Genomic DNA, 15,848 nt, shown 5'->3' with positions numbered 1-15,848 from the left:
CAGTAATGTCTTCATGGACTTTCCTTTACGTTGTTCTGGCAAGAAAGGGCAACAGCTACCCATCAAAGGAAGAAAGATCAGACAAAAAGTAACTCTTTTACATCTGACACAAAGTAAAGGTCATCAGTATCTCACATCACAGTTTTCCTACTCCTTTTGTCTCAGAGATCTGGACATAGTGAGAGTTCAGCAGTAGTTATACACTAAGGAGAAGAGACAGGCATGTTCAAGTTAGTTGCTGAAAGGGCACATCTCATTTCTTTAGACTCTACCTGTGGATCTGATTAATCTGGGAAGGGAAACAAAAGGGAAGGCATATGTCCTGTGAATGCATTCATTTTTTTTTGCTGTGTCTGAAATGCAAAATAATTATATGCCTCCCTTCCTCAGCTCTTTGTAACATTTGATCCCAAAGAGGCTGGTGAGCCATCTTCAGCTTCTGTGGAAGCTCACTCCATTTTTGAAGTAAACTAAACTGTCATACACAGAGAATCCCCTAAACTTTATCTCAGTGAATAGTAATATGCAGAATCAAACTCTCATGTTATTAGTGTGTTGAAAAACATCCAATGGGAAGTGCATACATGTTCCCATCAGAGTTTGTGTATCTGCATTTCAAGTATTTAGGGAACACCTGTAATGGAAAGCTACTTAAAAGATTGTATCTAGATAAACCATCACTGTAGTAGGAACTGCTCTCAACACCTAAGGCTTTACTACTATGTTTTAGGTAAGTAATTCACATGTAATTTTCTAATATTTCAGGGTAGAAACGCTCAGCCAGGGCTGAATTCAACCACTTGAAGTGCTTCCATACAAAAACAGCAGCTATTTCTAAAAAGGTTATATGCTGCCAGAGGTGGGGTACATTGCAAAAGAACTCTCAACTTGAAAGTATAAAAATAAGAAGTAGAAAAAAGAGAACTATAAAAGAAAAGAACAAACTTTTCAAACCATCATAGATAAAGATTCCTTTGAAACTGCATGAAGTATGAACATGAAAACACGCAGTCCAGCACTCACAAGGAGATGCAGTTCTGCCTGCTTTCTTGCTCATGTTGTATTACCTAAGAAAAGGCAAGGCGTTTAAATCACCTAATTTTACAGAACTTTATTGTCATGCTCTCCAGTAAGGAATGAAAACAAAAGCAAAAAAATCCATGTAAAGCAAAAGCCAAGGTAATTAATGTGCTGACAAAGTGAACTGGAAAAAAGTTAATTCTTAAAAATCACATTGTCTAGCAAGCTTCTAAACACATTCACATGAAAAAACTGCTCTATATTTCTCTGGTCACAAAGGAGCTTCTTCCTTATAGATGAACTCCCACTTCAGGGTACAGCTTTTCTTTCCAGATACCTGGTATGAGCAATGGCTACCAATTCTCACTGGCTAACAGTGATATTGCCAAGATATTTTCCTTTTCAGATCACCACGGCTAATTCTGAGTTACCTTTCCTAAATAATTAGTCTTCTGGGCTTAATCTTGCATGTTGTCTCACATAATTACAATAACCTTATTAATTTATGTTGGTCTCTGTCTGGCTACAGGGTCACTACTGTGTGGCAGTGTGCAAGACTAGCAATTTAGAAATGTGCTTTTCCTAGTCACAGCTCCATTAATTTTTCAAACATTCCTTTAATTATTAGCCTAAATATTCTCTGTCCTCATTATATTATGTATCCTGACTCCGAGAGTTGCATAGTTCAGGATTATCCCTAGTCCATGCATAACAAAATGCCTAGTTTGTACACTGGTATAATTAAAACACATTTGACAAAACAATCCAAACATATGCATACATAGCTAGGATCTGGCCTGTGCACCCAGACCTGTACCACTTGTTCCATACAGCTTTTAGATTCTGTTAACACAACAAGATTTTATATCGTAGAGCATAAACTAGAAGCAATAAACGTACAAAACTGTAACAGTGGTCTCTCCTTGTAACCTACAAATACAAAATCTACTGGGGCATATTCATTATATGTTTACATGATTAGTAAATAGGAGAGGGAGCATTTTGAGAGCTGGAATAATGTTTTCTGATCAAAAAGTTGTCCCTTCAAAACAAAAAAATTATGCAGAATGACCTACTAGACTATACTTCAAGCATCTATCCGCAAGCTTCAAAGGAACCTGTGGAACTTGCAAATAATAATGCATGGCTTCCAGAGTATTTTCACCTGTTGCTTTCATATACTCCCTTTAGTGTCCAAGATACTAGGATGTTAGGGATCTCTCTGATCTTGCTGTCCTGGACAATTTTGAGAATGGAATTCACCACCTTCATTTTATATGTATGTATTAATACTGAAATAAACCCTTACATTTCAAAATAGTGTTCCTCATAATTCAAGTAAAGTCATGAAGGAACCATAATTTACATAGGTTTTGGTTTATTTATATTTGTTCCGAATCAATACTATTCTGGGGACAGAAGTCCATTAGGTAATTCAGTCTATCTTGGAATCAAGAGCCTTCTAGAAAGTGCAGCATAGTAGGCGACAAAACGTAGCTCAGGCTACCATTGCTGTTCCTGGTTCTTTTGTGAGCAAGGGCATCTCAGGATCCAGTACTGCAGTGCCACCGATTTGTTTCAGCTTAGTGGATCATTTCTAACACAGCTAAAACTTCAAGGAGAAAGAACATGGAATTTCCTTGCCTGTAGATAATCTCAATTAGTTTCTATTTCTCCTTCTCCATTGCCTTCAGTAACTTTTACCACAAAATTTAGCTGAAGCTCAGCTCTTTCAGGCTTATGGGTAAAGCAAGACATGGCAGGAGCGAGAGCACTCTAAACCATTTCAAACATTTTATGCTCAAAAGCTGTATTTTGGCTGGTGTGATATGCTAAGACTGCTTTATTTCTCTCCCTTTTTTCTCAGGGCTCATATCAATGAAGTTTATCCATGCTGCTGAAATGTTGCACATTTTGATGTATTCTGAGCCAGCATGAGACACTAACAAAATCGTTACAGAGAAATTAGCCCTTTCTTTTTTAATTCCTGTAGCTTCATTGTTAGTAATCTATGCTCTGAGAGTTCAGACCTTCACTTGACAGGAAGAAAATAAGAGTAAGGAAAATTTAGATTTATCATTAGAAATAGACACTGCAGAAATAAAGTAGTTGTGTGGCTTAAAGGTGAAGATTAGGGGGCAGCTGTCAGAAAGTTTGTCGAGTTTACACATTATGAGTTTAAGAAAGATTTTTGACTGGACAACTTAAGCTCTACTAAAGGAAACTATAGCATTTAAGTAAGTCTAAATATGTGCATACAAACTCTCTAATTTAATTTTTAAAATTCCTTTAATGTAGCATCTGCTTAGATGCAGTTATTCAGCCGTATTAAACTGTGATACCACTTATAATGAAACGTCAATGTCCATAATAGCTTTCCCATATCTGTTCAGTTTAAAGCTCAACAAATCAAAAGCATTTAAAGGCCAATAAAAATATCCCCAAATATGCTTGTAGGATGAAAGCCAGCATGGCCTTACACCTCCTCCCACTCCACAGCAGTTGCGTATTGTGAACACTGTGGGTGTTCACTTCAACATGATTAGGTTCACAGAGTGGCAGAGAGAAGGGAAAGATGCTCTGCAGTAATCCAAACTCGTTGTGCTAGCAATGTTTTTGACAGATAAGTTGGCAATAATCTGATTTTTTTTTTGTCCCAAATAATGAATCTTGCATTTGAAACTGTGTTATAGAAAACAGTAACTCCTCTGTGGGCCAGCTCTCCATCTGGTGTAATTTGGCATAGCTCATCCGGCTATAATTCATCAGATGTTATAGGGCTTTTTGCATGTAGAAAATGGTATTAAAGAAAGAAAATGTAAATGAAATATCAGGAAAAAAATATTCAAAGGTAAGAAATTTTAAATTAAGATGTTCTTTTAAAGCCGATCTGGATACTACTGGACGCTTTGTGATGCATTGCACAGGTTCATTCGCCTTGATATTTGTTTGCTGATGTTTTTTTTTCTTAGTGTTATGCCTTTTCTGTCCTTGACTTTATTAGTTATCTACTAGTTTCAGATATACAAGTCTATACATACAAGAAGATACTGTGAAATTTTTACTTAATGAGGTAAAATTTATCACAGAAGATGATTTTGGACACAGCTTACTTTAAACCAGAAACAGAGACTGCTGTAAGTTTGAGTTCACCCAGAGTGAAACATTTTGGTTTGGCTTATGTTCAGATCCAAAATCACGAAATAATTATTCTGTGTTGCTGCTAATATTCAGTCACTCTTTCCAGAAGACATATAAAGCCTTTTGGCTCAAGACAGTATCCTTAGAGAGCCCCTCAGCACATGTTTTTGTCATTTTTAAATGAAGACAACTAACTTATAACATTTTGACAACATCAAATCAAAACTCCAAATTAAACATAGACTTAAACTCATATGCACCCTGAATAACTTCAGCCTGCATCTACATATTGCCAAGACCTTTCTAATTCATTATTTTTGACAGAATAATATTTTTCTAATTTGGATTAATTTTCATTTGTGATGTTTTGTACTTTTTGAAGTTCTTTTTGCACCTGAGCATCTTAAATCAACGATTTTGGTATCAGGAGATGAAATTATATCGTTGTTATTACTGACTACTGTTCGGACTCTGATCTGACAAATTGGTTTCTCATTCGTTCTTCTCATATGATAAAAAATTTGGAGTGTTAGAGATACATCTGGATTCAGAATCTAATACTTTGCCAACAAGAAAAAATCTTCAGGTCATATGGCTGGATCAGAGTAGCTGTCTAAATATAGTACCTGTTGAGAAAAGATGAAACATAAGGGATTAGATGCAGATATAGTAATTAATTTACTAGTTTTTAGAAGAGTTAGGTTTCCTGAGTTTGACCAAAATGCTACACTTAATCAAGGTTTCTAAAATAACTAGACTAAAATCTGTCACTTTAACATTAATTTAGAATGTTCCTGAGGAGTTTTTTTAGCTAATATAATGTGGACTGATGTGATATTTAGAATAAGATAATTTTAATGAAGCTAGCTATGTAGCACGTGGAATAACTATTGTGTTTTTGACCACTTGTACGTGATAAACTGGAAAACCTTTCATCAGCTGAGGTGTTATCTAGTGAGTTAAAATCTTCCTTGAATGAAGCTTGACATTTTCTGTCACATACAATTTCTCAGAAGTTAGCTAACAAACTTTTTACCTCAACATAGCATCTGAAATGACAATTTACCTTACTTTTAATCAAATGCAGTAGAACTTACTGACATGCAGAATTTCTCTTCATCTTACTGATGATTTTGTGATAATATGCCAGGGAGCTGAACCTCCTTCCATACCTTAGGCAACTGAATTTCACCTCAGGAAATGTTATTCTGATCCCTACAAGATTTTATTTGTGGAAACCGGGCAGGTGATAGATGCCTTCAGGGCAAAGGAAACCTATACATGAGAAGTTCTTTCACAGTGATGAAAAAAAGTGAGGACAAACTAGAAAATCTGTTTCTTCTGCAATGTTGTCAACCATTAACAATGACACACTGAGATGCTGTACACTATTTCACCCTCCAGACACCCTTCAAACAGACAGAGTTACAGAAACACAGTTATACAATACCAAGTGCGATGCTCAGTCTGGGTACCAAGTCTATAGATTTTACTTAAAAGCCTAACATTACTACAGTTCTAATTACTACATACCTGTTCTCACACAGCCTAATTTAAACCTATGCAACTGCTTTTATTTAAGAAGAATAAAAATAACTAAAGTTTGTTTTGCAGTATTTTTCAGTTTATAAGGAGCTATTTACCAATGCATGCATAGAATTGTCTTACCAGTACATGCTTAACTATTACATATTAGCGTACTTTCTGAAAATTTAACTTGAGTTGTTTCTGAAAAGGGAATGCATATGGTATATAATCTCATATGGAGATTGTATATTAGTTTCTCCTATAGTGGAAAAAAATTAAGGTAGAGAAAGGTGCATCTTCTATGATTCTTTATATTAATTTTATGAAATACTTGTAAATAAAAATATTGGTATGGGTTTGTAATTTATTGTTTACTCTGAAGGTGTCTGAAGTATGTTGAGTGTACATTTTTTAAGATAGAATCATGCATGTATTACTGTGTATGTTAAATCAGTGAATATGTTCATGTAAGGAAATAGCACAAATGTCTTTTGCTTACGAGATTTTGGTCTTGGAGTTTTTGAGGAAGCTAATCAAGCATATGTGCTGCCATGTTTCCATCAGAATTTAAAGTGAAACAATTGTAAGATAACAGCCCCAATTTATGATGGTGACGCAGTAATAAATTATTGCATTTATTCCCATACTTTCAGCAGAAAGCTTAATTTTGATTGCTTCAATTTTTTAGAGTTGCTTTGAGACATAAAGTATACGCCTGATTTTCACAAAGACTGGTGTCCTGAAAGTCAGCGCTATTAAACATATCTCAAGTCAGGCAACGAAGATATCATAACTAACTTTTTAAAAGGGAAGCCATCTTTCTTAAAAGAATGAAAGAAAAGAAAATGTGGTAGTGAGATTAGTTTAAAGATTAGAGAACATGGTTCAAACTTAAATATATTTCAGAGAAAATATACTTTTTAAATTGAAATTAATTAAATTTCACAAAAGATTTGTTTGCTAATGCTAAAGATTACCTATGTACTGATTTCCTTGAAGTTGGCAAAATAATTCCTGTTTAAAACATTGATCTTGTCTGTTTTTAAATCCTTCAGTTACTTGTGTGTCTGTTTCTGGTTAAAATCTGTTTGGTTTGTTGCAGTACATGGCGTTTGGGAGGAATGGTCACCTTGGAGTTTGTGTTCATTCACATGTGGTCGAGGCCAAAGAACTAGGACGAGGTCATGTATACCTCCCCAGTACGGGGGAAGATCATGTGACGGACCTGAAACACAACATAAACCTTGCAATATTGCACTCTGCCCTGGTGAGCTCATATAGCAACTCTCTGCTTTGTTACAGTGCATTCGATGTGGGTTGTTTATGATTTCTTTTATTGCCCTTTGCACACAGAAGAAAAATGTTATGCAAAGTGAGTAGACAGGGTAATATTGTTCCTAATCCTGACCGTAGTGATTAAAGGATATGATCAGGATGGTATCTCTGTTCAACATACTACACAAGCAGAACATTTTTAGTTTCTTCAAGATACTCTTGGTAGGACATGGGATGTTGTGTAAGAAATTGTGGAGGAAATTTTGTTTCAGGATGAGTCTTGGAGATCCAAAAGGCAAGCAACTTTCTGAGTGTGGCTTAAAGGGAGGCATTCAGAGGTCACGGTTTGTGTCCACCATATCTGTTTGAATTAGATTTGCTTGGAGGTGCACCATAATTATTTATTCATCATACAACAAACATAATTGGGAAACCATGTAATTTTAATTGTTATTCATTTATTCAAAAAGGATATTATTTACATGTGTGCACAGAGGAAGGCTGACACAGCTAAGGCATTATTTGAATCCCAGTTAAGCCCTTATGGTAAGAATTTTAAGTGCCTCGTTTTGGTGAGAATTTTAAGTGCCTCGTTTTGGCGAGTTTCTAAACCACTTTCAAAAACTACCCCTTAACAGGTAAACAATGTGTGGGCTGCATGTTAAACCTTCCATCCACTGAAACTGAAACTAATTAAAAACCCCATCTATTCTTTCAAAATTTATTTTAAATTTTTTGTCCATAGGTTATGATTAATTTTCACAAAAATTTTCAGTATGTCTATATGTATATATGTATACACACATATATGTATATGTGTGTGTGTATATATATGGATATAATATCTAAGTAGTACAATGGGTTCAATAACCATAAAGAAGATTATATATATAATTATTGAACTCATGAGTTCTGTCTGACAGTGTGAAGGTTGCCCTTGCAGTGGGCTTGCTGAATATCCACAGTTCACAATACTACTGCAAATAGGTTTTCCATGACAAGAGCTATTCCTGAAAAGGGTTGATGGACATTTCATTAGTAAAAGTTTGTTTGATGATTTCCTTTCACAGAGATGAAGGAAAAAATGGAACTTAGTGCCTCACAAAGTTAAAACTAAATTTCTTAGACTTTATTAAACCTGAACTTTGCTTTTCTTCTGGTCAGCAAAGTATACTCCAAATTTAGGACAAAATTTGTGGAAAAGTTTAGGTCTTGAATGCAGCTGCAAAAATTTTGAATTAATCCAGTTTTTGGCCAAGTTGGCAGCTGTGCAATTTTACACGTGCCTACACAAAAGTAATTAACATGATATATGAGCATGAAGCAGAGTTGACAACCAGAGAAATGCCAAATAAAAATAGCAGAGAAGAAATTAATGCATTCAGTTCACTTCAGTATTGCAAAGAAACACAAAAGATATTATACCTAATCTGTCAAAATAAGCAGGTATTTGAGGATTCTGGATTTTGAAGAGTCATTTGTACCTAAATGACTTTCACCAGAGGAAGTTATATACTGGTTTCATTTAAAAGCAACAGTTTAAATCTTTGCTGAATATTAAGATTTGCTGTAATTTGAATGTTCAATTTCATAAGGGAATCTTCATGTTGAATTCTTTAGTCTTTTAACAGTATTTCTGAAATAGAAAACTCACACGCTATTTGCTCCTAAAGATAAAGAAGATGTATGATATATACATGAGAAGCCACAGAATGAGTTTTCTCCAAAGACACTATAATAATTGATTTGATCTTTCTTACTGTAAGTAATACTATATAGAAACGAATAAAACTGAAGAGGGTGCATTGAAATGTAATTTCCATAATGTTTTCCTCTTCACATAAAGCTTTTATGATTAATGAGTGCAACTAGCTTCCACGTTTGGAAAGATTTCCATTTTCTGCTGAATAAATTATCAGGGTGCAGCTTCATAGCTTGAGAGGCATCTGCATTGAGAAGTGGTTCACAACCAGGCATTGCATAGAATATTTAATATAGAACTTTAGGAAGAAGCCTCAAAAACTCCCGTCCTTTAATTCACTGGTTGCTGAGATCCTGGGCATTAGATACAGATAGTGTCTCTGAATTGTTAGAAATGTTCTGTGGTTACTGTCAGACAAGAGTAAAATAGTTCACCTCCGTGTTTTACTAAACGGTGATACACCCATAGACACGTAGTGTGTTAAATCACTAACTTAAAGATTCTACTTCCTATTTTAATTAGTAACATCACCAACTTGGGAAGCTGCCATTTGAACCCTCCTTTGGGAAAATGCTGAAATCAGGGATTGACAAGTGCACCAAGTGAAGTTACTAATTTTTCAGCAGCAGTGCCTTTATTGCAATAGTAGTTATAAAACCAGGTTTTCAGGGAAGATTATTAATCAAAATTGTATTGCAACCTACATTTTGAGTTTATACTGAGTAACTGCAGGTGCAACAAGACACTAATGATTGCTGAAGTCTGTAGGAACACAGGATTCTGAATTAGCACATTCAGTAACGACACATTTCATAATGCTTACCTGTTCTCAAAAATACTGCCTAGTCCTATGATTTATTACAGGCCACATAATTTTTCACATGTAAACCAAACTTAATTGGTTTATATTTTTTATTAGTTTCGGTTTTAATACTTTCATTTACTTCAAGAAGCTTTCTGATATATGAAATTAAAAGAAAAGCACAACAGCAGCCCTAAATCTTTACTCATGGGAATATTCATCCAAACTCAAATGTATGGGCTAACACAAAATTATAAATACAGAACTGGTCACCGTATCTACATTGTTTAAAAATTCAATTTGACAAATTCAGAAGAAGATATGCAACATGCCAACACAGAAGCAGACCTGAGGAGGGAGGCAGGCCGTTTCCATCCTCCTACATTTTATCTCAAAAGAATGTTGAAGAACTGGGATCATTTACCTTACAGGGTGGATGAATGATAAAAGTATGTTCAGTGTTGTAAGTGCAGAGAACAGAAACTGTGTGTGAGGCAAAGTGATAACTCCTGTTTTTCTATCCCACTAAAGAGACCTAATTTCAGTCAGACCCACCAGAGTGATGGCTGCAGCTGTAATAAATCTGTTTTGAAGGGCTCAGGGTTTGCTTGATGCAAAACCGGCCCATACTTTTGCCTAAAGAGACAAGACTGGTCTTTTTAATAGGGCCTCGTTTTTAATAATAATTGATCCTTTGTTAGTGCACAATCAGAGGAGAGGAAGCGTCCTTTACTTGAAGAAAAACAGTTTTAAATTAAAGTAGCTCATAACGGTGCTTTGTGTGTTTGATTGCTGTAAGCAGCCAGGTTTCTGGCCCGAGGGGCCGCATCCATGCCCGGGCTGGAACCCCGTACCCGGGCAGGGAGCGGCGCGGCCCGGGCTGGCTCAGCCGGTAACTGCTGTCTCCATCTCTTTTGTGCCCGCCGCCGCAGTGGACGGGCAGTGGCAGGAGTGGAGCCCGTGGAGCCAGTGCTCGGTGACCTGCGCCAACGGCACGCAGCAGCGCAGCCGGCAGTGCACGGCGGCGGCGCACGGCGGCTCCGAGTGCAGGGGGCCCTGGGCCGAGAGCCGGGAGTGCCACAACCCGGAGTGCACCGGTGAGTACGGGCTGGCGCGGGCAGCCGCCGCTCCGCCTCTCGCCTCGGGACAGGCGCCGGGCCGCGCCCGATGGCAGCTCCGAGCAGGAGCCGGGGGCGCGCCCCCAGAGTCCCGGGGCGCCGCGGCGGGTGGCGGCGGGGGGGCAGGCTCCTTTGTATTCCGTGAGCCACCCGGGGATAAAAAGCCGAAGAGTGCATCCAGAATGACCGCGTGCCAGGCTGCAGATCAGCTCTTCGGTTTTACCGCCCTTTAAAGGGCGTTCAGCAGCTTTAGGAAGATATGTTGGAGGCCTAAAAAAACTTGAGACAGTGTTTTGCGAGCCTGGAAAGTGAACGTGTGTGGAACCGATTCCCTTCTACGCTGAGAGTGCTTCATGATGCTCTGGCAGCATAAAAGCAGCTCTTCAGGGTGGGTAAATTACATTTATACCTACTTTTAAGCCTCATTTGCGCTGTCAGAGCATGTGAAATTCAAGCTCCTAAAATATCACATGCAAAAAATGTTTTTATTTAGTTTTTTAAAGGGTGGTTATGCACATTGTAAATGTGTATCGTTACCGTACAACAGCACTTATACAAGTATATAGAATAAAAATACAAAAAGGACAATGTCTGTTTTGCAGTCTAAGCGTAAGTTAATATGCACCAATTCTTTTTATTTTATCTCAAGATGCAAGTCATTTAGACAACAGTCTCATATTTAGGAGCCGAGTAGAGACTTCCTCGTCTTCCATGCACCTACATTTACCACTTCTGTCACTGTTAGTTATGTCGGGGGGCTTTCTTCTCTTACCCAAGTCAAGAATAACCTGTATATGTCCTCCTTCATGATTGTCATTATCTCACCACTGCAACTATATTTTTCCAAACAGCAAATGGCCAGTGGAATCAGTGGGGCCACTGGAGTGGCTGTTCCAAATCCTGTGATGGTGGCTGGGAGAGACGGATAAGGATCTGTCAAGGTGCTGCCGTGACTGGGCAACAGTGTGAAGGAACTGGAGAGGAAGTTAGAAGGTGCAGTGAACAGAGGTGTCCCGGTGAGATGCAAATATAAAAATTGCTATTATCTACACTGCGGTATGGCTTACTTTAACAGTCGTCTTTAGGAGAGACAAGATCAATGTCCATAGAGCAAGAGCCATGAAGATCCACATCTGGCCTTGCTTTAGACAAGTCACTGCTGTTTTTCTCAGTAGAGTTGTGTTTATGTAGCCAGGTGTCAACTAGCCTTATTAGATATATGAGAAATGCATCATGTTTTAAATAAATCAAAATACCATAGCAGAGAAAGTTATCAGGAAAATATTTCATTGCCTGCATTATTTGGAGCAGCAATGATTTGCTACTGAAATTCTCTCTGAATGCATTGTTTTTCAGAATATCAGGGCTGGTTTTGTAAATCATGGAATCCCTTTATTCCAGTGTACAAGAGACTTCTTTGTAATACATTTGGGGTGAATTTCAGTGCAGTAAAGATAAGGGAAAAAGCGGACCTTACTGTAGTGTATAGAATCAATGAATACATGAACAACATTTTATAAGAAGGAAAGTAATTTAAAATGAAAAAGGTACGTCTTTCCTGTTTTGATATGATGCTTAAATATATTTCTTTGCAGCACTTTTTACTTTGCTGTCCCAACAAATTTAAGTCTTTCACATTGAAATTTAATAAAAGCATACTTTTAAGCTTCTTCGAAACTGATAAATAAACAAGAACAGCTGGTGAATCTGATCTTATTTATCTGTGAAGACTCATTGTCCTAATGTAAAAGAATGCAGTGCTAGATAGGTGTAAGATAACAAAATAAGGTGTAAGTAGTGTAGGACATCTTAGGTATTCACTTGGGAAATTGTGTCTTCTGAACTGCAAGGCAGGAAGCAGCAAAAATCAACGTAGCAATGTCTTTGACTTCTGAACGTTTCGATGACTGTGTCCTCTGGACTTAAATGGTAGGGATACCATTTTGGGTCAGGAAACGGGAAATATATCAGATGTGAATTTTATGTTATCAAGCCCACATTTTCATAAGCGGCATGTTTATCCCTTGACAGCCATCAAAGAACAGTTTTCAAGGTATTTGCAGTACAGTAGAGCAATTCATCTCATTGCATTTAAAGAGCAACAAAAGGACTATTTGTAGTAATAAAGTTGTAATACTATAATGGAGAAGTTAAAGAAATCTAACTTCTCAAATGATCTCTTTAATTTTAATAAAACATTCATTATTTGAAAACCAATGCAAAACAGTATTTGTATTTGATTCCTAAACAAATTTTAATTTCCATAGTTAATGCAGACTTCCTCTATAAAAGCACAGCACTAAGAGGAGGTTAATGTGAATCTTCTCAATAAGCAGACATTCAGATCAACCAGCTTCTGCTGATAAAACCGTTCTTGAAATAATTTGCATTTGTATGTTTAAAAGTAAAACCATGCTGCGGCAGTCCAATTTTCAAAGGTTGCCACCTGCTGTTAATAAAATATTTTACAGATGTATTTACAAGTCAAATGCACACAGAGCTTTATTTGCCTTTTGGTACATTTATTTATTTACTTGATTAATTCCAGATTAAAATCAGTATGCTTATAGAAATCATAACCTAAAGCACCTTTTAACAAGCTGTACTTGTGCAGAAGATTATACATGAATAACAGATTTAATTTATTTGTTTCAAGACTTACATTTACTAAAGCATCTCAGATTTAACTGTAGACAGTGGATAATTTACCAACATTTTATAAAATTATATACAGATTTACGTTTTACAAACACCAAGCAAAATTGAAAAGTACTATACAGAGATGATTGTTCAAAGTATAAGCAAATTTCATTATTTGTATGCTTTTCTTCCATAGCCCTAAAATAGTTAAGAAAAGCTATTTTTTTGTCTCAGTGGTTTCTTGTTCTGTGTAATTCATTGAGAATCATGAGAGAGTGAAATGTTAATTTTTTTCTTATATTAGCATTGCTTTGCCTTTAGCATAACACCAGATCCTCAGCTTTATAGATCTGCATAACATATTTGTAAGTGGATGAAACTGCACCTGTTTATATCACCCAGATGTCTATAGACTTACGAAAAGTTAAATTATAAATTATAGCTGACTTTAAACTGTGGAAGCAAAAGGAGAATAAAACCTTTCCCTATCATGCTGGCCACTGTTAATAAGTTACTTTGCAAACAGAGCTGTTCACTTGTCTGACTGAAAATCTTGATGACTTTTTGTAGTTTGAGTTCTGTTTTATCTGAACATTATACAAGATTTTCTTCATAGCTGATCAGTGATTCTCTTCAAATGGTTCAGGCAGGGACTGAATTATATCCAACACTCGTAGAAGCTGAATATAAGCAGCACTAAGAAAGATAGGCTGAGAAATATTAGCTGAAAGTTGGTTTCTCAAACAGCTTGGTTCTGGACAAAAGTTGAGTATCTTTCTTTGTGCTTTATTTATGTTCACAATTATAATTTTTGATCCTGTGGTTGTTTTGTTTCCATAATATTACACAATGGAAGGAAAACCAAAGATCTGAAGATATTTTGGCTTCAGTTATCGTTCCTTTGTTGTATCCCAAATATCTAAAGTTAGCTTTCTCTCCTAGTACGTCAGCAGTGTTAAGGATTTAGTACTCTGCACTCAAAGTATCCTTTTGTGATGGATAACTTCAGAAAATTGGAAACAAATCAGAAAAAGAAAAAACCTTCCAGATTGGCTAAGCAGCTAATCATGCAGGAATCACTGCAGAGAACTTGCACGGGGTGAACGAACAATATGTCTGTCCCATAGGAACAGAGGAGACAGCTAGGTAACAAAAGAAATTGCAACCCATGACTGATAAGGAGTTATACGGCAAGCTGATCAGAAACTTTTAGAGAAATGTGTAAAAGAGCTAAGATAAGTTCCATAAAATGTGTCAGTAAAAACTGGGAGATGTGAGAACTGAGAACAAAGTACAGTATTATTCAGGAGAGAAGACTTCTGTAAATTTAGTTCTATGAAAATAGGGCCATGTTGTTATGACAGTTTTAAGAATATCTTAGGTTCCAATCATATAGTATTGGTTTCCAGAAATACTTAATTCCATAATAGTTAATTCTATAATAATTCTATGCCTGTTCCAGTATTTATGCTTTACCCAGATTTTCCTCAGAACAGATCCTCAATATTTTTCTTATAAGCCTGTTGTCGCTGGTAGAAAACATAATATTGGAATTGTTTTGACCAAAATATTACCCAAAACAATGATAGACTGTGTTGCTTGTTGACAAAAAGATAACAGTGCCTAACCACTGCTGAAGACTAGCTAATGATTTCCTACTGACGGTAGATTTCTTCAGAGGCAATGCTAGTTACAAAAGATAGAGTATGAGGAGAGGAAGATTCAAATAATTGTCAACAACTAAATAACAAAATTAAACCTCTGGGTTTTGTTTCGTCTCTGATTGCAACACTATTCTACAAGATGTTCAAAAGCTTTTTTCTATTGCCTTTAAGATAATTTTGCCTGTGGCACCGAATTAGGATTGAAGTGAGGAACTATAGTTGTAGATTCATTCGTGAGCTACTGTGTACTGTTGGCCAACTTGCTTCACCCTTTCGTTACCCTTTCCCATGTTTAGTAGCTGCCTAGGTAGATTGTAAACTGTGAGGTTGTGCGTGTCTCTTGCTCTGTCTGTGGGTTGTACAGAGCTTCCTCAGATCCCAGGTGGGTGATTGCCTCTTGGAGATGCGTGTCCTCTCACCAGTAATGTCAGAGGGAGACCGTGCTTCTATACCGCTGACTTCGCTGCGTGTTTGTGCTTAGGTGGGATGAATTCAGGCCTGTCACAGGGGTATAATGTGGTAAATTTGAGTACATGCTCTGCGTGGGAAGATATTGCTGAATCACATCGTCAGTGAAAGAGAGATCTGCTCTTTATTTGGCAATTTTAGCAAATTTGCCTGAGTATTTGCTGTTTGCTTCTAAATTTTAGCAATTCTCTATCATTTTGTACAGCTAACTCACATTTATCTGTGGGTGTGTTATGAATTAATTGTGCCGTAGTTACAGAAATACTTGAACTAGTCCTGAACAGAGCCAGCAGGGTCAATGGGGCTTTCTAACTCAGATATAATACCACTGCAACATGATTATAATATCTCCATGGGCAACATGGATTGGAGCCTCACAGATGCTTTTGTGTGGGTGGATGCCTGATTAGTAGGCTCTGTCAGATATACTTTAGCTTTTGTTTGATTTTTTTCATGTGCAGCATTCCTTGATCCTAGGTATTTGTAGAATA

The 15,848-nt window shown here is 36.8% G+C and overlaps 1 protein-coding gene across 2 annotated transcripts in view; it reads left to right on the top strand.

Moving 5' to 3' along the window:
- The window catches only part of ADGRB3 (adhesion G protein-coupled receptor B3), a 470,155-nt gene that overhangs the window by 196,135 nt on the left and 258,172 nt on the right, over positions 1-15,848 (top strand). For both annotated transcript variants that reach the window (XM_086608299.1, XM_086608298.1), the window contains 3 exons: positions 6,791-6,955; positions 10,400-10,564; positions 11,437-11,601. In XM_086608299.1, coding sequence (XP_086464425.1) covers positions 6,791-6,955; positions 10,400-10,564; positions 11,437-11,601 — 495 coding nt within the window. The remainder of the gene's footprint in view (positions 1-6,790; positions 6,956-10,399; positions 10,565-11,436; positions 11,602-15,848) is intronic.

The sequence above is a fragment of the Tauraco erythrolophus genome, chromosome 2, assembly GCF_009769465.1.
Source record: "Tauraco erythrolophus isolate bTauEry1 chromosome 2, bTauEry1.pri, whole genome shotgun sequence".
NCBI lineage: Eukaryota > Metazoa > Chordata > Aves > Musophagiformes > Musophagidae > Tauraco > Tauraco erythrolophus.
The sequence above is the reverse complement of the archived record's forward strand: the minus strand, read 5'-3'. Positions and strand labels throughout refer to the sequence as shown.